At 32.1% G+C, this 23,407-nt stretch overlaps 1 protein-coding gene across 13 annotated transcripts in view; it reads left to right on the top strand.

The window, feature by feature from the left end:
* The window catches only part of EndoA (SH3 domain containing GRB2 like, endophilin-A), a 151,143-nt gene that overhangs the window by 71,786 nt on the left and 55,950 nt on the right, over nucleotides 1-23,407 (top strand). For all 13 annotated transcript variants that reach the window (XM_088237521.1, XM_088237524.1, XM_088237518.1 and 10 more), the window contains one exon: nucleotides 202-312. In XM_088237521.1, coding sequence (XP_088093647.1) covers nucleotides 268-312 — 45 coding nt within the window. In that variant the 5' untranslated portion in view covers nucleotides 202-267. The remainder of the gene's footprint in view (nucleotides 1-201; nucleotides 313-23,407) is intronic.

Raw genomic sequence — 23,407 nt, 5'->3', positions numbered from 1 at the left:
AACCAGTTATAGTGTTGCCTCGATGCCAGAACAGTGTTGACCCCTTCACTTAGTGTCAGATCCCTTTTGGAATATCTTGTATTATGGTTGCGGTTGATGGTTGGGTATTTGTCTCTATGTATATGTGTAACCACTACCGTTCTCCATATATAATGCAAGTATGCTTTTCAAGTAATGAGATGATTATGATTTTGTTTGCAGAGTCTACCTCTGGTGAAGTAGCGCGCAGGGGGCAGTAGGAGGGGGCCGCGGAGAACATCATCAGCCATGGCGTTCGCGGGACTAAAGAAACAGATCAACAAAGCCAATCAGGTAACATTACTAACTAATTTATCAAATATTATATACAAAACAATATTTACATCTGAACCGGTAACTAGCATGAGAAAAATACGGTATACACGAAGTATATATATTATTTTAAATAACACCCCCCGTGTCCGCAGTGTAAAGCTAAAACGCTCGCCTGGAGGATTCCGGGTTGACCAGTCGAGCTGATGTGTGTGCTATATGTACATTATCTAGCCTCATATGTCTCTTGAAACAATAGCGATTTGGTAGACGTGAACGTGTCGCTCCCGTACATTTTTATTATTTAGTTCGTTCCAAAACAATTCCACTTTCATCGAGACAAATGCTCCAGTACACAAGGCATTATGTCAATGGCTACTGAGCTGAGTTTGAATTGATTTTAAACCCCACTTATTCACATGGGCTATTAAAACATTATCTACGGCTGCGAGGGCGTTTAGAATAGCAGCCCTGATCTAGGCCCCAGTAAATACCGGCTATTCCCAAAAATCATCGATGGTTTGCGTAGAAAGAAATTTTTGGATGACAATGTGCTGTGTAGATGATCGATTAGCAGGGGTCGGACAAATGTTTTACCAGGAAATTATAAAAATGTTGGATGAGGTGCATACAAGTCCATGGATCACGTCGAAAAGTAAGGCATAATTTTTTTTTCATCCACTTTTAAATAGGTTACAGGTGAGGCATACAAATCAACCCTTGTATTAAAACATAAATGTAATGATTCGTTTTTTTTTTTTTAATTACGTAGTTTAGAAATTAAAACGATGACAACACGCTTCCATAAAAGCTATTGTGGGGACCAGAGTCAGGTACGAGAATGTGTTGTCTATGGCCGCAGTGCTCAATGGACCTATATAAAGGCGCGCAACACGTCACTCGCCCTTCTCTGCCTCCACCAGCATTTAGATATAGTATTCTTTGTTTTATTTGTGAAACGCGAAACTGCATTTTCACGTGTTCAATAAACCTAAATTGTAAGTAACGTTAAGGGCCTTACTCATAAACTTAATATAAAGTTACACTTAAGTACAGTGGTATAATTTGGATGGGAATACCATCCTTATTATAATGGTAGAATAAGTATGGTATTCCCATCCAAATTATACTACTTTACTTAGGTGTAACTTCACGCCGAGCTTATGAGTAAGGCCCATTATCTTTTATTTACTTATTCCTTTAGGTTAAATTCATTCAATCCTACTTTTCATTAACCGTAAAACCAATTCCACACCTCTACACTATATATTATTTACACTTTTAACCTTTTGTAGATTGAGTGAATTGTTTACACAATAATTGATTTTCGATTATAAATCTGTACTTAGAGTTTAGATACCGGTTTTAGGTTATATCGAAAAACCGGAATATCGGACCAAAACCGCGATATGGAAAACACCGATATTGAGTTCTCTATTACCGGGGTTTGATGATTTTTTGTGTCTGGTTTTCATGTTTCAAATTTCAAATGTGATTCTTTGTCTAGCCATACGCCATTCCGCTCATTCAACCAATCAGAAATCAGAATGCTGATTTTATTCAACCAAACTCAGTCACATGCGCCAGTAGCGACAGTAGCTTCCTAGTCGTTTTAGTTAGGTAACATTACTACTATAAGCCACGCCCGCCAACAACATGCTGAATATTTTCTTTATTCGGATTTTATTTAATGCTTACACACTTGCTTAAACGTTCCTAATTTTTGTATTGTATTTTCACTTATTTTATGTCTTGCTGAATTTGTTTAGTTTTTTTTATTTAATGCATGGTGTGTTTTAAGAAATGTATGTGTTTGTCAGGTTAAATATGTTACTGTCGCGTTGAAAATACATGTACCTACCTAAGATTAAGAATACCTAAAAAATAAGCATTGAATTTAAATATTTATTGTTGATTTTCTTTGAAACACTTTTATTTTCTGCATTTCCATCTTTTAAAACGATTTAAACCTGAAAACTGAATACCAAACGTAATACCGAAAAATTACCGGTATTAGAAATATGGTCAGATTGTCCGATAGTCCTCTATCTGTACTAGATTTTCAATAACGTACGTAGCGCCCTCCGCTTTAGAAAGATTTACCCTTTCTAGTTTATGCTCTATAGACCCAATAGGGAAATATCACCTTTTTTACATTTTTAAAGTAATAAGAATCTATGAAATACAGTCCAGTAAAAAAAAAATTTTTGCTACTTTTGAGTAGGATAAAAAATATTTGTAATTTTAAATTCCCGCAAAAACGGTCATTGCATTGGCCACGCCCCTAATACGTCACGATTCATGTTCATGTTTACCTTTGTTCCAAACCATTCAAACCACGTTTTTCTAGTAACATATTTTTTTATATTTTCTTTTTTAAAGTTATATATGAAAACATTTCTCCACAATATCCATATTGGTTTTGAAAATACAATTTATTAATGATTCTAAACACATTTCATATATTTTTATCGGTATTTGTAGTACGTGATATTTCCCTATTCTGTGGGCCGAGTTGGCTATGCATGTGACCCCTCGAGATTCGTGAAGCCTGGAGATGGAGTAGGCCGTATTAGTCCCATGGGTCAGGTCAGCCCACCCCCGCCTCCGCCGCCGCTACGCGCTTCTGTCAGTTAGTTGATCGCTTTATCTCGGGCCCATCGGGGCGCGGAAACCATTTCGGTGTTAGATGTCAAATTAGGCCTTCCAAATCTAGACACGCCACTTTGCATGTAATGACATTTTAAATTGTTAGGCTTATCGGGATTGTGCAATCTTATTTAATGAACAGACTGATGAAATAAAATAATAAAATGGCAACTTATCATCAAAATAAAAGTATAAAATGTATGATTGTGTCACTGTTACAACGATTGCTGACCATTATCTCTGTGCAGTCAGTATTGTGAAAAATACGAATCAAAAGCGAAAATGTCTTTTTTAAATCAAAATATTTTTAATGCGAAACAAAAAATCGTAATAAGGCCTGAAAGGCCCCGGCCATCACAGGTCAGGTCTTGTGGCCTATTTTCAGATCCGCACATTGCAAAAACAAATTTTCTAAAATCATTTGCTTTGCAAAATTAGTGGAAATCCCATGTTGGCCTTATTACTTTTGACAAGCCATCGAGCATCGTCTCTCTATCCGTGTCGAGAATTGGACACTTCTGAGGGATGTGTTCAGCTGCCTGCATGCCTGATTCGGAGAGCGTGCTTTTGCCGTTGCCGGCCCCTCTGCCTGAAACCAATTGCCTTCAAACTTACGAATCATCGACGGTCCCAGTCAGTTCAGATCCCAACTAAAATCTCACTTATTTAGTTTAGCATACCCTCAATTTTAAATCAGAAAATATAACATGTCACTTTAGCTTAGAATGTAAATTTAAGAATACAATTGTAAAACGCCCTTGAGGTGGTTTTTTACAAAAATGGCGCTGTATAAATCAGCCAAATATTTTTTTTATTTTTATAAATCTATTAATAATAATGAAATAGAACTTATGAAAATAAAATAATTGTTTACTCGGTCTTAAAAAATCTTTTCGCCAGGGAACCATTCCGAGTAACCCCAGATCAGCCTTTCTTCTTTCAAACTTGAGAAAATAAATATAATATGAATGTACACAAAAAAATAAAGCATGTAAAACTTTTTTTATAGGTACAGTTAGATTAAATTTTAATTATTATTCGCAATTAAGGTTCTAGCATTTTCTTTATAGTTGTCTATAGTCAGGAAATATACTCGTATACCGATTTCAGAAAAAAAAAATATTTCAATAATTTATGATTCTGGGAAAAGATGCATGCTTTTTGTTTGTTTGAAATACCAACATGAAACTATTGTTGCAGCCGATTATTACGTTGAGAGACACGAATATAAGACGTTTTCACGTTTGGTAACCTGTTACGAGTTGTCCTTTAGGGTTAATAGGATTAAGAGTTTGTCTCTAGTCATAATTGTGTTAATTAGCTCTTCATACACAAGCCGGCATGTGACGTAAAAATCCCGACTCGCATTTACACGCTAAATAATACGTTATTATTTTGTCAAAACACGTCACGTAATGGTAAAATGACAAAACTTTGACGGAAATTTCGCACAGATTTTTTTCCCGTTTATTTATGCACTGGAACCACTCAACTCGGTGCATTTGTTGCCGTGTAAGTTAGTATAAATGAATACACGACGGCGTTTACTACGAGCAAATTCGTGCAAAATATTATTAATTTTGCTATGTAAAGTTAGGTTAGGTTGTATTAAGTTAAATAATGAATCCTTAACTTAACTCAATAAAATCAGAATATATTTTTTTAAATTTTGCATTATTAAACTTAGCACCAACTATCCTAATCTTTTTTTAAGTCTTGAACCTACACATTTTAAAACTATCGTACTTATAAAAATAAAGATTAAGGCAAAAGACAACAATAAAATATTATTTGATTATGTTAACGTTTTGACAATTATTTACAAATAGTGTCAGTATAAGATAATGACAGATCATTTCCTCGATTGCAGTTTTAAATCCAAAGTAACCCACCAGATCGTGACCCGACAAGTATCGGCACAGCAGCTGGCGGTGCCGCGACAGAAGAACTACTATGGAGATAGAACAATGGGGAGTGTAGTACCAAAACTGTATAATTTAATACCAGCTGAAAACCGGGGGGAAAAAACTTAAATTCATTTTTAAAAATAGTCAAAAACTTATTAAAAACAGCAAGTGAAACTTAAGTGTGCACATAAATATATTTGATTATTCATTTATTATTAAACTATGTACCTACCTTTTATAAATTAAAAAAATAAAAATGTAATGTAACTCGCAGACAAGCTTCGGCTTTGCGGGAACAAAAATACAAAATGTCAATACAATACTCTCCAAGATGTCTCCCATCTATTGATGCATTGCCCCTTTTTTAGTCTGCAGAGAATGCAACTGGAGGCGCGATGCAGAAGACTAAATGAGGATTTACACGATGTTCATGTAGTAATTAGTCATAAGGACTTGCCAAGAGAGGTAAATTATACATGACAGATATAGTAAAGGCAATAAAAGGTATCAATGATAGCAGGACACCAAATGCTGAACACTCTTCAAGTGGATCGGATGATCTGTTGACGAATTACAACGGTCCGCCTTCTCCTGACGAGTTTTCTGTGGTTTCCTCGTCACTAGAGCAAATGTGGAGAGGCTCCTGAAACAGGTCACAGCCGAAACTTTCCATCCGATCCTTACATAATATATCAACTAAATAACTTAAAGTTTTTCATTGAAGTAAATTTAATAGAACTTTTTTTTTTAAGTAAACAAATAAATAACTATCCCTTTGTAGTAACTATAAACCTTGTACATTACAAGCAAGGTAAAAGAATAATGCAACTCACATATAAAAAAATAGCCTCTTTATAGACCTGGACAATAGATTGTCACGGGTCGCAGTGACGTCAGGAGTTTGCATAGCACTCAATTAAGAATGAGAACTATAGGTACGTTTTCGCGTCACTACTTTCAAAATACTTTTCTCTGAAGGGCGTATACGTATAAATCCGCAGTGCAGAAAATTTTATTTTTAATGACTTATTTTTATTATTTACCTTTACCATTTTGTTTACCTTTTGGTGTTCATTTATAAATTATAAAAAAAAAACGGACCCAACTTATGTTAACACCTAATGTATTTAAAAAAATATATATTTATATAAACGGTGATCCTGGCTGGCAATTCTCGGTCAAAATAAATATTCATTAGACAGGTGGTTTTACACTGCAATATTGCACTACTTAGGTCAGATCAGGCGCGTGCGGTGACTATTATCAGAAGGGATGCTTTCAAAAATGTGTTTTTTTAAACATGATCTTCAGACCCGAGAAAGATTTATTAAGTAAATTTGGGCAAACTTTCAATAACACCATATTTTACATTTTATGCTATACGATGTTAGAGTTGTTTTTTCATCGTATTACGCAAATTATAAAACTCGGTAAGATGATAATATGATGATTCTATCTTAATATCATTTATAAGCATTAGCTACTTTTGTGTCCCTTAATTAGACCAAGGTACTTTCATTCATTCCTTCAATCGATATATTCCAATAGTTATCGGCTTATCCTGACCCTTATAATCCCATTTTAGTCGATAAGTCCTTCTTAGGTACCTTTGTACAAAACATCCAACAGTATCCACGGCTTAAATCGAAATATCAATACAAATTTCGAATTCCATATCGCTATTATTTATACCTACGTCTCATAGCAAGAAGTATGAAATTATGAAAACTGATGTGAAATTTGTAAACGAAATTTTCAACAAATTTAGAAAATACCTAGGATATAAACGATGAAATTAAAAAATTAAAGAGAAGGTAACATAAAAACTTATGAGTTTCAAAAAAGTGCAGAATTTAACTTATTTTATTCATGATTTTTTTTATAAAATTACGATTAAAAATTGTGTCTCTACTGGCACTGGGGTAACCCGTACCGAAGACATTTTACAATGTTCCTTTTTTTTATGCATGAAAATACACATTGAAAACATTATATACTTACAGAAAATTACAGTATATCAAGACAATATTAGGTATGAACTGTTTTAAAACACTATACAATTATACATACATGATATATTTAAGGTTTTTATTAAAGGTAAAATAATTGATTAGGTTTTTGCGTTCATGTGCCATTGTTTTTTTTTGTTTTTTTTTGTTTGTTTATTTTTTTTATTTTTTATTTATTCATAGTTTACTCTTACAAACTATAAACAATAATAAAAATAATGTGACCTCACTGGGGTTACCCGTGCCTAGGACACTTAACAATGTAATTTTTTAAAATGTTTTTACATTTGAGAATAAACAAAGAAGACCAACTTAATGAACAGAAATAATTAACAAAATGTTCAGACTGTTTTAAAAACTAGGTATACATGTACATCTATATTATTTATATTACAAAACGCACAATGAAATTAACAAAAACCTAACATAAGCTATACACTTGTGGAGCAGTTGATTCAATATTGGTTTGGGCGAATGAGACAATCCATTTTACTTCTACCTAGCTCCACTATCCATTTTTTTATAGCCTTTTTAAACCTTTTTATATCATGTCACTTTGCAGCACAAATATATTAATCATATCATCATCATTCCCTTTCCGCACCTTATGGTGCACAGGGCACTGCATTGGTACACCAATCGCAGCGTATCTTGATCGTTACATTAAGGTAAGATGATCAGTCTTACGCTTCAGGTACCAGTCCAGGGGGTCTATGAAATATTCTAGTGTAAAAACACCCTTTTTAGTGAATATTTCTTATTAACCATGCCGGGAATCGAACCCGAGACCTCTTGCATGGTAGGCAAACGCGCTGACTATAACACCACGAGGCCGATGGGATGTAAGAATCTACTCAGGTACGTATTATTATTTTTAAATCTGAAAGCCCGCTGAAGGTGTTTTAATATATCATTTATATTACAAAACATAAAAAAAACGCCTAAGTATTGTATGAAATAAGAAGATATTTCAAAATCCTGTTGGCAGATAATCAATCAATTTTATTTCTACAAAAAAATCTCCACAGTGGAAGTTGGTTATAGATTTTGATTGCGTAGTACTTAACTAAACCAACTCCCTTAAATGTGTTGTATACAAAAAAAAATTTTTTTTACTCTCAATTTTCAGTGATGCGATCAGTATGCGGTGCCAGAAAATTTCGATGAATAGGTATTTGAACGTTGTTTTTCTGCCACTCTCGCTTATGTCTACCTTATACCGTGCAAAAAAGACAACAGCACGTCGGACTGATTATGCCTTGCCAAAATCGACAACATCCACGTTTCATTGTGCCGTTTTCCGCACCTCAAAACTGAACCGGGTTTTTTTTAAAAGCATCAAAATAAAATTTTCTGTGTCGGTATCTTTTGCAATTTTTAAAACAGTCAATACTTTGAATAATATTTTTATAACGTATGTCCGAAGACAGCAGATAAAACTGGGCGCTTTTAAGGACTTTTTTATGATTCTAGTTCCCGTAACAAACAATTTATCAAAATTTATTTTGAAAAAACGAAACGCTAATGGTAAATATCTAGAGTTGCTCTTATGACATAATCAAGGGAAAAAATACGGGAATACGTTTGTTTTAAGAAAAGTCAGACTGCGTTTGCTCTCAAGGTTATTTTTTTGTTTTAAATATTAATTTATTTATTTTACCTATCATCACATAATGATTTGATTGTTTAATTTTATGCAGATTTAACCACTTAAATTTTACTGGCAAGTTAAATAAAGGGTTAGTGGCTAGAACTTAAAGGTTTAATGATTTTGATTGCCCGGATTGAAACTTTTGGATTCTACTTTGCGGATTGGAGAGAAACATTATACATAATAGGAATCTGAACACCTTGGAATATAAATTTATGTTGCATTGCATTATCTCTGTTTTATATGTTTTATTTTATTGATTTATTTATTTGATGCTATGGAGAAATATTTTCTAACAAACTTTATCTTTAAATACGGAAAAGACAAAAATCATCCCATTTATTTATTATAAAAATTGAAAAAATAACATTTTCCGGCGTTGCCTAGTATGTAGGTGAAATAATTATATTAGATGAATCTCACCCGCATAAATAAAGGTTTCAGCTCTTTAACTTCACAAACATCAACAGATGAAAGAATTGAAGGAATATAGATGTTCAAATATAGGCAAAATGGTGAATGTTACTCAGTGTGTAAAGTGGCCACTCACCAGTCAACGACAGGTCATAAGCCCTGTAAATGCCTAGACTTCCATTCCATACTTTAAGGTATTCTCCATCCCTGTTGTAATGTAACGAGGAACACGAACCTCAACTGTCCATGCGCTCTGTAGCTGCAAGACGTGGTGGGATAATTATTTATTGTACAGCGCCCTTGAGGTGATTTTCACAAAAACGGCGCTGTATAAATTATCCAAATATATATATAACTCCATGACGTTTTTCGTTAATACTTGAGATTGCGATTAGATACGCCCACAGAATAGATATTTATGTTTTACGGATACGCCCTTTTTTATAACTTGAAATGTTATCCGATTTCTAATTACTCGTTTAGTGACGTCTTACATAGATAAATTGAACCACATTACAAAAACAATTTCTTAAGATTCAAGTAAAATATAAGGAGAACGAGCAAGGACGCTTAATATTTCTCACTTGGCTTATTTCACCAGCACGCCCCTTCATTTAAAATGATTTGTATTCTCAGAACTTCAGTATCGCTCCCAACTTGCTCACAGTTCCAAACCGAGCTTTCCTCTCCCACTAAACGTAAACTTTTACATTTTATAATTAAAACATAATGCTCGTCTGGCGATGATGGTTGGAGGTAAATTAAACTCATTCGCAAAGTAATGAACTTTAATCTAGGCAATTTTGAAACAAATAAAATGCCAAATTTTAGAAATATTTTTCATTTTGATGTATATACTCGTATATTTGGCATTTGTGCGGACGTTGGGCCACCGGGAGCCGACAGTAGCTTGTTACTTGACCCAATGTCTGCACAGTAATTAAATGTGTGAGCTGTACTAATAATATAATGTTGTTTTCTTTTTCTTTTTTTTAATTTTTTTTTCTCTCTTACTATTATATATGTATATACGAGTATATCGGTGTGGATTTAAATGTGAATATGTAATATTTTTAATGTATTTTATATATATTTTTTAGACCCGATAAGTATAATATATTAAATCATGTAAATGAATGCCTCGACACGGGTTGTGCCCAGTGAGGTATTCACATTTTTAAAGAAGTTTTATGTAAAACGTGAAATAATAAATAAATAAAATAAATATTTTTTTTTTTTTTTTAAAACGTAATTTAAACCAGCGTTTTGATACCTTTTTAATTCTGCCGGACCGGTGAAAACAGGTGTAATATTTTAGGGACCGGCTGTATACAAACCTTTATTTATGTTGTATTTTGTTTATTGGTTTATAATATATTATTATCACAAATACAAAAATAACAAATGACGCTTTTTTTGGTACAGGAATTTTAAAATGGGCGTATTTCTAAAAGTATTTCTGCGGATAGGCAGAAAATCTCAAAGGACCGGTCCCGATTTGCGGTTGGGAAACGCTGATTTAGACTACATTTCCACTGAAATAAACCACCCGGAGTAAACCTGTCTCTGATTTATTAAATATTGAAATAATATTCATTTACAGATTTAAAAAAAAAACAGTTCGCTTTCAGTGGGAAAAAACGTCTCACGGCCCTTTTAGACTTTATTTTACTTCCTAAATGACTTAATACCGAGAACCCGTACGACGTTTACTCAGAGACACTTTTTTTGAATTACTGAATTAATTGCCTGTGTATAGGTTTTCCATTTTCCTGATTGAAATAGTACAAAGATTAATTATTAAAGTAATTTTAAAGAAACCCTCAACATTCAATACGGAAAGTCTATGTAACATATTTAAGGTTTATACAGTAGACGCTCTTTATAAAATAAATTCTATCATACAAATTTATAAAGAAGAAAAAATAAAAGAATTTGAGATGAATTAGTCACTCAGATACCAAAATAATATTTAAATTCCTAAATTCCACACAAGTCATGGTCAAAATAGCTTTGTCTTCAAAGGTGTAAAAAATTATTATTAAAAATCAATAAATAAATTTAAAGTAAATCTAAAGAAAATTTTTGAACACGTGTAAAAACTGCATTAAATGTATTATTATTTTCTGTTTTTCTTTATTTATTCTATGTTTTTTTATTTCTCATATACTCGTATATTCAAAATTATATAAACTCTTATAAATAAACAACTACAACAGTGTAAGTCACTCTCCAAGCACAAGAGTTAGTCTCTTTTTTTGGAGAGTTACAGTGATAACATTTACTAGATGTATAAAAGTAGATCTGTATAGAATTTTTTAAAAACATGTACCTTTTATAAAATTTATATGTAAAAAAAAATTTTTTTTTTACACGTTTATTGATAACACAGCACCGTAACGCGCAGATGTTTTTCGGAAAGCAACAGAAGGGTTAAGCACGCAATGACAGCCCTTCAAATGCCTAGACTTCCATATTCCCTTCTCAAACATGTTTTCGCTCTCTGTTGCAGTAAATTTAGGTCAGACTTTTGAATTAGATGCGAAATTGACATTTCTTGTGGATTTTAACACAATCACGTGCACTCGCATCCGCCTTTACGATTTTCTGCCTTCATATTCCATGAACCTACAAAAAAATCATATTTGTATTTCAATTTACATATGTACAAGTCGATTAACAAGTGCTGGCGCGTTCACAAAACTCACACGAACGTATTTGAAATGTACAGACTGTTGATTTAAAAAATGTAATATTTCAACAATGTTTTGAGCATGTCCAAATGTTTTTAGACAGGCTGGATTTCCTTTCTAGACTTCCATATTCCCCTCTCAAAGGTGTTTTCTCTCTTTGTTGCAACAAGTTTAGATCTAAATAACTCATTGACATACTCAAAACATTTTTGATTAAACTAAGTAGTATAAAAATGGTTTTCGGTCGTTGCCTAGTAGACGAAATGGTTCAGCCGGATAAATCCCACCCACATGATAAAGGTTTATTAGGATAAAGGCTATTTTACTTCACAAAAGTCAACAGAATGAAGAGTTGAAGAAACGTGGATAGGTGGAATGGTAAATATTACACAGTGTGCAAAGTGGCCACTTTAACCAGTCAATGACGGATGATAGGCCCTGTAAATGCCTAGACTTCTATATTCCCCTGTCAAAGGTGGCAAGAAATTTTGGTAATATAACATTTCAACCAAATATGCTATTTTTATTTAAATCGATGTTGGATTAGGGGGTTGCGTGTATGAAAAAAAACAAATGGTGAAGAAAATATAATAATTTATTTATATTTACTATAGTACGTTTTTTTTTATTTTACATTTATTGTAATAAAAGTTAAAACAGTGTAATTAAAATGCATATTACAAGTTATATTGGAAAAAAATATATACGCACTTATTGATAAACAAATAAATCCCATTATTTTTAAAGGTACATAATTTCGCTAATCTACGTCATTTCGCATTGTAAAAAAGACAAATTTTTCAAATTCAACGTCTCGCTGGTTCTTAGAAGGACTATAATTGATTATATAAGACTATTGTGATGTTGGCGGTTTGACAGCCGCTGTAGCTTACTTGGGTACTTCACAACCGATTAGTTGAACACTTCTCCCAGAAACACCAGTCGTTTCGTCACATCGTACAAATCCTTCATTAATATTTTTCTTTTGTCACCTATATTCTGATGCATGATTTTACAAAATTTCGCCAGATTGTCCTCTAAGTAGGTTTTGGATCCAATTTTTGGACAAAACATTTTATTCTAGCCTCATACTTAACCAACAAATAATAAACACAGATCACAAAAGGTTCACGTCGGTTGTTCGATGGCCGATGACTGACCGGTTCGGACGAACGCAGGAGCACGCTGTAAATATTTTATTATCATATCATTAGCTACAAACAACGCAAAAGTTGTGTCTGTCACGTTCATATGCGTGAAATGCGTATGCTGTGTGACGTAATTCCATGCGCTTATTCGCAGATACTACGCAAGCTCAATGTGTTGTTCGCGCCGGCTCTGGTTAACAGACCTATACATGTTGTATGCATTCTTGCGGTCTAGGACAGTGTCTGCAAAACTGTGTGCCGCAAAAAGTTTCAGGGTTTGCCACGAAAGAAGATGCCTTAATTTAAATAATATCTATTCATTTAAATTTCATTCATTTTAAATCAGTTTGAGTTTAATGTTTAGGAGTGGAAGATATTTACGGAAAGTGTTGTATGCTCCAGGTGCATAAGGAAAGCCTCCCATCGGACCGTATTACGGGAAGGTTAAGAACAAGATGCCTCGCTCAACAGAGAATAAAAACTACTACGGTCAAACATCTTTTAAATAATTTACCACAAAATCTGCGGGAGAAATAAATTACGAAAAATTTTAGGACAAATAAAATATACATATATTTGTTTTTTTAGAGTGCTTGTTTTCTCAATTTTTTAATTTTAAAAAATTGTTTATTTATTTATTATTTTTTATTTGTCATGCGTTTTTGTTTCTTTTTTATATTATTATGTATACTTGCCAAACACAAGAGCCAGACTCTTTTTTGGCAAGTTCAGCCTTAAGTGTTCTATGTTTTATTTCATTTATTGTTTTCGAGTTAATAAAGGTTTACTTAAACTAAATAAAAATCCATTCAGATGACATTAGAATACCTTCTGCATCATTTTTAAGTATTTTTCACCACTTGATTGCCAAATCATTGTCGAGATTCGACGGCGCCCACTCACACTAACTGGGGAGAAAATATCTAAAAAATAACCTTGTGCTCAAAGCCTCATTTTCTTGGTTAGGCTAAAGCTAAATTTGTCATCATTTTGGAGTCTATACCCTCAATTGGCTACAGCAGCAATTAAATCTCTTTTGCCGTTTAGACCATCGTATCTTTGCAAATTTGGTTTATTAGCGCTCGTTGAAATGAAATAAAAAAAACGAGAGTGTTTATAGATGGTAGATCTAGAGTTTTGACAGAATGCTTTCTACGAACCATTTGCATTCGTCTCACTATTAAGATTATTACCACCTATGAACATATTTATTTATTCATTCATATTTTACTCTTACAAACTATAAACAATAATAAAAATAATGTGAACTTACTGGGGTTACCCGTGCCGAGGGCACTTAACAATATCCTTTTTTTTTTAAATGTTTTTAGATTTGAGAATAAACAAAGAAGACTAACTTAATAAACAGATATAAATAACAAAATATTCAAACTGTTTTAAAAACTAGGTAGATATGTACATCTACATTATTTATATTACAAAACGCACAATGAAAATAATTTAAAATAAAGAATTTGGGCTAGTGAGACAATCCATTTTACTGCTACCCAGCTCCACTATCTATTTTTTTATAGCCTTTTAAAACATTTTCTCGTAACTAATTGTTTTGATAGATAGTGGAAGTAGGTTATAGATTTTAATTGAATAATACTCCAAATCCATTTGTCCGAAAGCGGTATTAGTTTGTATTTGTTTAAGTTGTCTTTGTGTTGAGGATCTAGTGATTATATTATTTGTATGTGATGTATTGTAGGGGTTATGTCTTTCATTTGAGTGAGAGTAGTTTTTGAATTTGTAAGTGAGTATTGTTTTAGCGTATTATTGTTTTGGTGTCGTTGTTATTTGATTTGTTGATATTTTTTTTTACCTACCCTATGATTTCTTTTTTTACGACATTTTTATTTGATGTGCCGTGAAGTAAAAAAGTTTGGCAGGCTCTGGTCTAGGATGTCGCAATGCACATTGGGTTGGCAAAGGGATCCGCGATAGTGGTTCGGTAGGGGGTTGTAAAAGGGAGGGGCGGTTATTTACGTTCCTTATACTGCAGAGATACTTCGGAACTAGCTTTCGCTGTAGTAGTTGGCTTCAGTAGCCGGCGAGAATGTTCAACCATAGTCGTATATTTTATTTCCTTAGTACCGTGTCTTGACAAAGTTTCAAACCCGTACTTATGATATGCATCATTAAGTTAGTTCATAAGATCTTAAGAACTAATTCGAACATTTCCTTCTGTGCTGCAGAACATCGTTTTCATATTATCAACAATGTTTTGAGCACGTCGAATCGTTTGTAGACAGGCCGGATTTCACTCTCTAGGGAGTTATTAAGATCTAAATTAGAGGGCTTTAAGGCCTGTAAATGCCTTGATTTCTAAAATTCCTTCTCAAGAATGTTTTCCCTCTCTGTTGCAATAAAATTATTCATTATATATATGTATATATATATATTATTTTTTTTATTTAAAAAAATTACGTATAATGTCCTATTTAAACAAATCATATAACGAAAACAAAGCAATACCATTGACAGGTCATAAGCCCTGTAAATGCCTAGACTTCCATATTCCCTTCTTTAGGGTATTCTCCATCTCTGTTGTAATGTGTTAATAACAGTAAAGTAACAAATAATAAAAGCAATACAACAAAGAAAAGCAAACACAAGTTAATTAGACAGGCATTATGGAATCCAGGTTAATTCTACAAATATACAGTCAATTTATTGGGATTTTTTCCCCAGTTTATTTTAAAAAAAAACCAATTTATAGTCAAAACAATTAAGGTCTTGATTTTCATTTACAAATTTGGAATTAATTACTTTGAAATGGCCGAAACTACTAAAAAATGACCAAATATGACGTACCCAAAGTGATTAGTTACATCTGCATTCTCATTTATATTAGTTATTTTACAAAAGGACACGTTTTTTACATGCGGAAACATGACTTATCTTTTATATTACCAAATTGAAATATGTTAAAAGTTTCGTAGCCTCCTTCTAAATCGACCTGTTTCCTCAGTTTCAAAAAACTCTCACTAGATGCGCCACGAATCGACTCTCAACACGCCTTATCAAAATTTCCTTGACAACATGACATATCTCATTCAAAGTGTAAAAAAATAAGATAGGCCATGTTGCCGCTTGAGTGATGAAATGTATAAACGGCTTTTATGATATCGATAAATAAATCATGTATTTATCCGTTATGCATATTTAAAAAGCATGAAATATTTTATGTTACGTTTCCCGAAGGTACATATTTCTCTACCCGCTGTGTAATTGTAATTAGCTAAGGCTTCGAGGGTTGTAGTGCGAGTACCTACCCTCCTCTGCCGCGATATTTCATTTCCGTGACTGGAAAAAAACCTTTCCTGTACCCACACTTACACACTCGTAACACTTCCCCTGACTTTGATATTGATTGATCTGAGTGAGCGGAAACGGATTTGTGAAGATTCGTAATTTTTTCCCTAAATTGTTTCCCGGGGCTTCCACAGATTTTAACTTGACGCTGATTACTTCTTTCACCTCGACATGGGTCTATCCTTTGATATATTTGATTCCCTACAAATCAGGGTTGAGGAGTAATTATATACTTTACTAGGATGTAAAATTATATCTGAAATGTACAATAGGGAAATATCACATACTACGAATACCGGTAAAAATATATGAAATGGATTTAGAATAATAAATTGTATTTTCAAAATCAATATGGATATTGTGGAAAAATGTTTTCATAGATAAATGTAAAAAAAAAATAAAAAAACGTTCGTAGAAAAACGCGCCATGTTTGGCCTTGGTTGTTGTGACGTCAAGATTAGTGATATTGACTCAAATTTCAACGGCCACGAACAAATAAACATCAATCGTGGCGTATAAGGTGTGTGGCCAATGGAATCACCGTTTTTTGCGGAAATTCAAAATTACAAATTTAAAATATTTTTTTATGCTACTAATAATTAGCAAAAAATTTTTTTATTGGACTGTATTTCATAGAACTTTATTACTTTTAAAATGGAAGAAAAATAAAATGTGATATTTCCCCGTTCAACGTTTTTGGTAAGTCAGACGTCCTGAATTTCTGGAATGTTCAGGACAAACGAACATATTTGAAATATTCACTTTCGCATTTGTGACGCTAAAACACAAACGTGGCTATCTCCAGCCACCATCATTTTTGAGAATATTTTTTTTTTATGACTGCTGATGTTGTTTTACATAACAACATTCAGTTTAAATATAGCCATCTGCTTTCTTTCCAAAAAGAACGGTTCAAAAGCAATAGACACTCATGCTTTTATATGGATCGCTCAAAGATAGAATGTCAATTTTCTCAGGTTTTTTTTTTTTTCAAACTCAACGTCAGTTTTTTAGCATCACATTAAGCATTAAAACAGAATATTACTTACTAAATTACAAAAACAACATGTTCATTTTATTAACAGTTTTATGACTACAGCCTGTATTGCACGGTACTTTCAGTAAAGTTCTAAGCATGTCTTTATTTCTACCATTGAAAAACGACGAGAATCTTTAAAAAAACCTTTTTTACGGCATCTGTTTTTAATATATGGGATTTTTTTTATTTATATATGTGTGTAGGATAACGTCACTGCGACATGTGAAGATCTATTGTGACGGGTCCCCGTAAATTAGTTCTCGCCTTCCAATCCCAAGTCTATAAAGAGCCTGGCCTACTGTGTGGAGGGCAAAAGTTCTCATTGTATTTTATTTTTGCACCACAACAGGCCAGGAGGCCCAATTACAGTGGTGAATTACATCCCAGAACACCCAGGCTTGAGAAAAATCACATTTGACTTTTTGTGTTCTCTCAGGGAATCGAACCCGGAACCTTCCGTGTGTGAGTCAAGGATCTTGACCACTATACCACGGAGGCCGCTATATTTTGCTATATTATTATTATCCCCTCCAAGCCCAGATCCATAAAGTATCGGGCTACAGTGAAACCTCTATCTATCGTTTCTCGAATAATCGTTTTCCCGGATGTGTCGTTTATTTCTTCCAACTCCGAAATAATTTCATATAAAACATACAAAAATTGATCGCATCGATCGTTTCTCTATCCACCATTTTATTGCATTCATCGTTTGAATTACGATGCGTATTTGACATATTTTGTGTATGTTCTAATGCGCAGAACGCTCGAAAGAGAAAGAAAGATATAATGATAATTAGAAAAAGTTAAGGTTTCTGAAGATGATTGGCTAAGACTTGATACACAGACGAATTTCAACAATTTTGTTTGTTTTTACCACAATATCCCAACGTATGGGATAGAAACTATCGAAAGTTTGTGTGACGCAAGGTAGACAGCTGAAGAGGTCGATATCGATGAAGAGGAGCCGCCGCCTGTACCTTCATTTTCAGAAGCATGCACTATCTTCGAAAGATTAAAAACATCTACTACTCACATTCAATAACTGATGACGAAAAAAATATTATTTGCAAAGCCGAAAATATAATGTTGACTTACGGGAATAAAACAGTAAAAAAACAAACGTCGATGAAAGATTATTTCCAATGCAATAAACTTTTTTTTTTGTTGTTTTTGTTATTTTTTCTAATTTTATTTAAATACATTTATTTACACCTGAAACTTGTCTCTTTTTTAGAATTTTAACCTGCCAATGGTAATGCAGATTGCCAGGGCGGTATCTTTACCCGATCTTATCTCCTTGTGTATTGACCTCTTATTCCCGCATTCATAGTTTATTTCAATAAGTCCCTTTAGAAACGATAGATAGAGGTTTCACTGTATTATATTAGGTAGGGGGCGAGGTATTTAACATCTTCAGGTTTAACTAATGGCAGTAGTAAAGAAAATAATAAGGATGGACTTGATCCGAGGACGATGCTTCGACCTCCATTGCAAGAGCCATCTTAAAGATACACTATCTTAATTGTTTTCCAAATGATCGAGTTTATTTTACACAGGTCACCCAAAAAACATCACATTATTGCAGTTAATGTACTTACATATATTTTGAATTTATTTAAAATAAAACACTTTGTAAATTTACCACACAGGAGTTTATTACATTAAATACACGACCAGTTTCGGGTAATCAGTATTACCCATCCTCAGGTGTAAATATAAACTAAACTGAAATACATACACAGATTAATATTATGTACTGATAGTGTTGGGTGGAAGGGGAAAGGTAATGTGAGGTGGAGGGGATGGGGTTTTCCTAATTATCGGAAATATTGAAAGCGAGGGTGACGAATTTTGGAATATAATATTATTAATTAAAGTTTTTTCTGAATTTAAATTTTTTTGAATTTCAATATTTTCTAAGTTGTTCATTGTGATTCCTTTATTTATAACCGAATGTAAAAGTTTAATTTTATTGTGAATGAAACGAATGATTTGTATCCATAATATGGTTTGCGAATTCAGAAAAACTATTACTAGAAAGCCCACGGCGGTGTTCGTTAATTCTAATTTTTAAATTTCTCGCAGTTTGGCCTATATATTTTACATATATTTTATATATTTTATACTTACATATATTTTATTACTTTACCCTTAATTTACTATATTTCTGTCTCAAAACGAGATTGTTTTAACTCCTGTGAGTACAAATATATTTTTTGTATGATTCAATAAATACATTCGAAAAAAAAATATCTAGTGTTTCGATGCGGATTGGATGGATATGGAATGAATTTGTTTTCTCGACCCCGACCGACAAACTTTTCTAGTTTATATCTGTGCCTCATCGTGTTTATATTTTATTCATGTTTAGATGGGGTCGTAAATTCCTTCCCCGCGCCCGCTTCTATTTCAGACTCTGCTGCATTACTGAATTTCTTATGTAATTTTCCCCACTACACAAAGTGATTGATTTAAAGTTGGAAATAGCTCGAGACTTATCGGTTTGTCTCTATTTCTAATGGTTACGACGTTCTGCTACTGCGCACAATATTACAAAAAATAAAACGAATTGAATATTCTACTTTAATAAAATAATTGCGAGAGATTTGGAAGCTTCAGAAATATATATTAAAACAAAAAAGTATTTCAACATCCGCGAAATATCGAATTGCTCTCCAGCTTTTTAGAGATGGATTTATTCAACTTTTAATTGGAGAAGTTCGAAAACAGTGTGATAGGGCAATCTATCGCTCAGTTATACGATTGTCCTTTAATTCAATTCAGAATAAATATTAAAAATCAAAACCTTGTTACTTGGATTTTAGCAATACGTATGAATATTATTTTTTATGTAAAAAAAATATGTTTTGTAATGTAGATGCATTTGGATCAAATAAATAGAATTTAAATATTAAAAATATCATAAATAAAATCATCAAACCAACATCAAACATTAAACCTGCATTCTACACAACAAATAATATGGGAACATTGTTAAATATCACAAAGACAAAGTCCATAAATATAATTAATCAGGCATATACCAATTAAATTGGAATGATTGCGTCTCAATCTACATTGGAAAAACGAAAAGAGGCTTTGATATTAGAGTAAAAGAACACATGCCTTAATAATAATAATTTTTCTGAATTCGCAAACCGTCTCATAAGAAAATAATCATAAATTCAAGAAAGGAGCTGCTTTAAAAATTCGTCATGTTAAAAAAAAGTAAAAAAGCTGACAACTTGGAAATCTTGGAAATTAATAAAGCGATTCATAATAAGAAAAAAATAATACATTACCAAATGAACGATATTTCCTTTTGTCCACTCTTGTTTAGTTTTAAAGATCGTTTCCGTCTCACATTACGCTTACCATCCTTACAATACAAAAATACTTGATTTATGAGCTCCATACGCGGCATAATATGTAGTAAACATTTATAAAATAAAATTGGATAGAATTCATAAGTAAAGTATACCTTGATAAAAAGCTTGTATAACTTAGAAACTGGTCGGTAGAAGCAATAAAAAATAAGTGGTAAAACCAAACTTGTTTTTATTAATAAAAGTTAAAGCTAGTGCTTCAAATATAAAATTTATATTTAAAATATCCATGAAGTTTTTAAAGCTGTTTGTCATTCAAATTCTACAATTCTCAGCGAAAACCGTAAAATGTACCATTTCAAGACGAAGCAAGTTAAAAAAGTATCCATCCATCCGACGTTTGTCAATTTCTTACGTACTCTTCATACTTTGTATGCCAAAAAGAGAAAATTGAAGAATATAGATATACCTCATTTTCGCCTTAGTATTCCGTAAATAAAATCTGTAAATACCACATTTGATGGCTACTGCGTGCTAACACTATCTAACTATGTCCAAAAATTATATTTTTTCGTACAGTAGGGTTGTGGTCCCGTGGCTAGTGTCTCGGACTCTCACGGACCGAAGGTCCGTGGTTCGAATCCCACTCTACACCAACTTGATTCCATTTTCTAAAAGTGAGTTATTTACAACTCGTTGTAAATGGCCCTCAAAATTAAATATTTGGGTTAATAATAAGAACATTAATATTTTTTTTTTTTTTTAAATATTAAATAAATAAATATACTTATTACAATACAAATAAATCAAGAAAATGTTTTATTTCCATAGGATTTTTTCAGAATATCTATCGTTTAAATAAATATTACTCTGTAATTCTGCATTGAAAATAGTCCTATGTAAGTAGGTACTAGTCAATTATTAAAAAAACGAAGTTAGTAGGTACAAGGTAAATTTAACAGTTTTGCAACATATCGACCGAAACACTTCTCAAAGTTCGATCAAAACAAAATAATCAGATTATCGGATATGTTAAATTTGATTTTTTTCCTAATTTTAACCCTATTTCATATCACTAACATATTCTAATGATTGAAACCAGAGATAGAGAATATCAATAAGTTTAATTTGGCGTTGTAAGTATGTACTTATTTATTATATTGTGTTTATTTAAACCCGAGTTTTTGACATGTTTTAGGTTATATAACTTATTGCAGAAAATAAAAAAATAAAAGTTTTAGCCGAACTAAATTTTATTTTGTATCTACATTCAATTAAAAGATGTCTTATTTTATTTCAGGTTATTAAAAGGCAAGAACGTTTTGCCGTAGAACACCAAAAGACATTAGACCCAATCAATTTAATCTGACTTGGCAACTACATACTTTTAATGTTTATTCCATTATAATAAGTGTCACGCCAATTAAAAAAATATATTAAAAGCGATCGTTGTTGATTGAAAATACACGTTCAATTAATTATATTGTGTTTAATTTTCACGGTTCACTATTTATTTTACAAAATATTACAAAGGAGATGGTAGTAACAATGAGTACTTTTAGAATGTCATGTTTATTTAAAAAATCAGTCAATCAAAAAAAGTTTACTTATAAAAAATATTTATTTTTTTATGGAATTTCATAAATAAAAGATGCGAAACGATAAAGGTTTAAACATATTTAATAAAGAATGCAATTAAAATCATATCAAAATATGCATAATTTTGAACAGCTGATCTTGCACAGTATTCTGACAGGTTCCAGTAGAAATAATTTTATACTGTTAACTAGCAGATAACAGTAGGCTATCGCTGAATATTATAGTCTTTGTATCGCTGATTATTATTCGGGCCCTGGGCACCGATTACAATGGAAAATTCACATTTTTCTTCAATGTTATATTCAAACAAATGCAAGAATCAATTCCAAGAACAATGAATAAACTACTTAAAGTAACATTTAATTTTAATAAATATACTAGAACCACAGATTTATATAGAATAACAAAAATGCTCAATTTAGATTAATTAATTTACATAGACGTAGATATGATATTTAAGATGAAAATGAATAAAATAAAGACAAATACTAAATTTAATTTTAACTACAATATTCATAAAATAAATACAAGAACGTCAAATAATTTAACTTGCGAATAACCTAGGACTAACAGAAAAAGAAATAGTTTTGTGTATTTTTTATTTATTTATAAAATTTATTGCAAATAAAAAAATATACACACTTAATAACAGGGAATCTTTATAAAACCAATTAATGTAAAATGAAAACGGAGTGTTCTCTGTTTATGATAGTCTCCATCTAACATGGCATAGCCTGTTCTAAGATGGAGATTTTCTATCTTTAGAGCATAAGTACGGCAATATTTTTTTACAATTCACTTTCGAATGACCTAAAAATATATAAAACATATACGTACTTAAAAAACACCTAAATAAAACAGTTCTTAGAGCCCGTATGACATGTGATGTTTTTTTATCGACTTTTTATTGAAACTATTGTTTTATAATATTCCCTCATACCAGCAATTATGCTGATTGGGAATATTTCGTACAAATAAAATATGTAACGTAATGTAATATGAAAAGTTTAAAAACCTTATATTTTTGTCATAAAAGTAAAATAAAATTTTCTTCACGAAAAGCAGAATATGCATACATTTTTTTTTCTAAACATGTACAATTATGGAATACCGACGAAGATACTTTAAATGCTCATGCAAATATACTCATTTTCGTACACAAATATCGGTTTTTCTTTATAGACAGTCGAAGATAACTCTCGGCCTTGGGTTCAGTAATATTTGGAAGACAACTTACGAAGATTTGTTTAAAGCTTTCAGGGCCTTAACTGCCTTTATTATAAACCTATTTCTTTCGTTTTTGAAATCATCACTTCTTAATAGTATTCATCATCACCAAACGATGGTGAATATTATTGTG

This window comes from Micrasema longulum, unplaced genomic scaffold (assembly GCF_059751315.1).
Source record: "Micrasema longulum isolate JH-2025_06_02 unplaced genomic scaffold, ASM5975131v1 h1tg001734l, whole genome shotgun sequence".
Classification (NCBI taxonomy): Eukaryota; Metazoa; Arthropoda; class Insecta; order Trichoptera; family Brachycentridae; genus Micrasema; species Micrasema longulum.
Note: the sequence above shows the minus strand (reverse complement) of the source record. Positions and strands in the feature narration are given on the sequence as shown.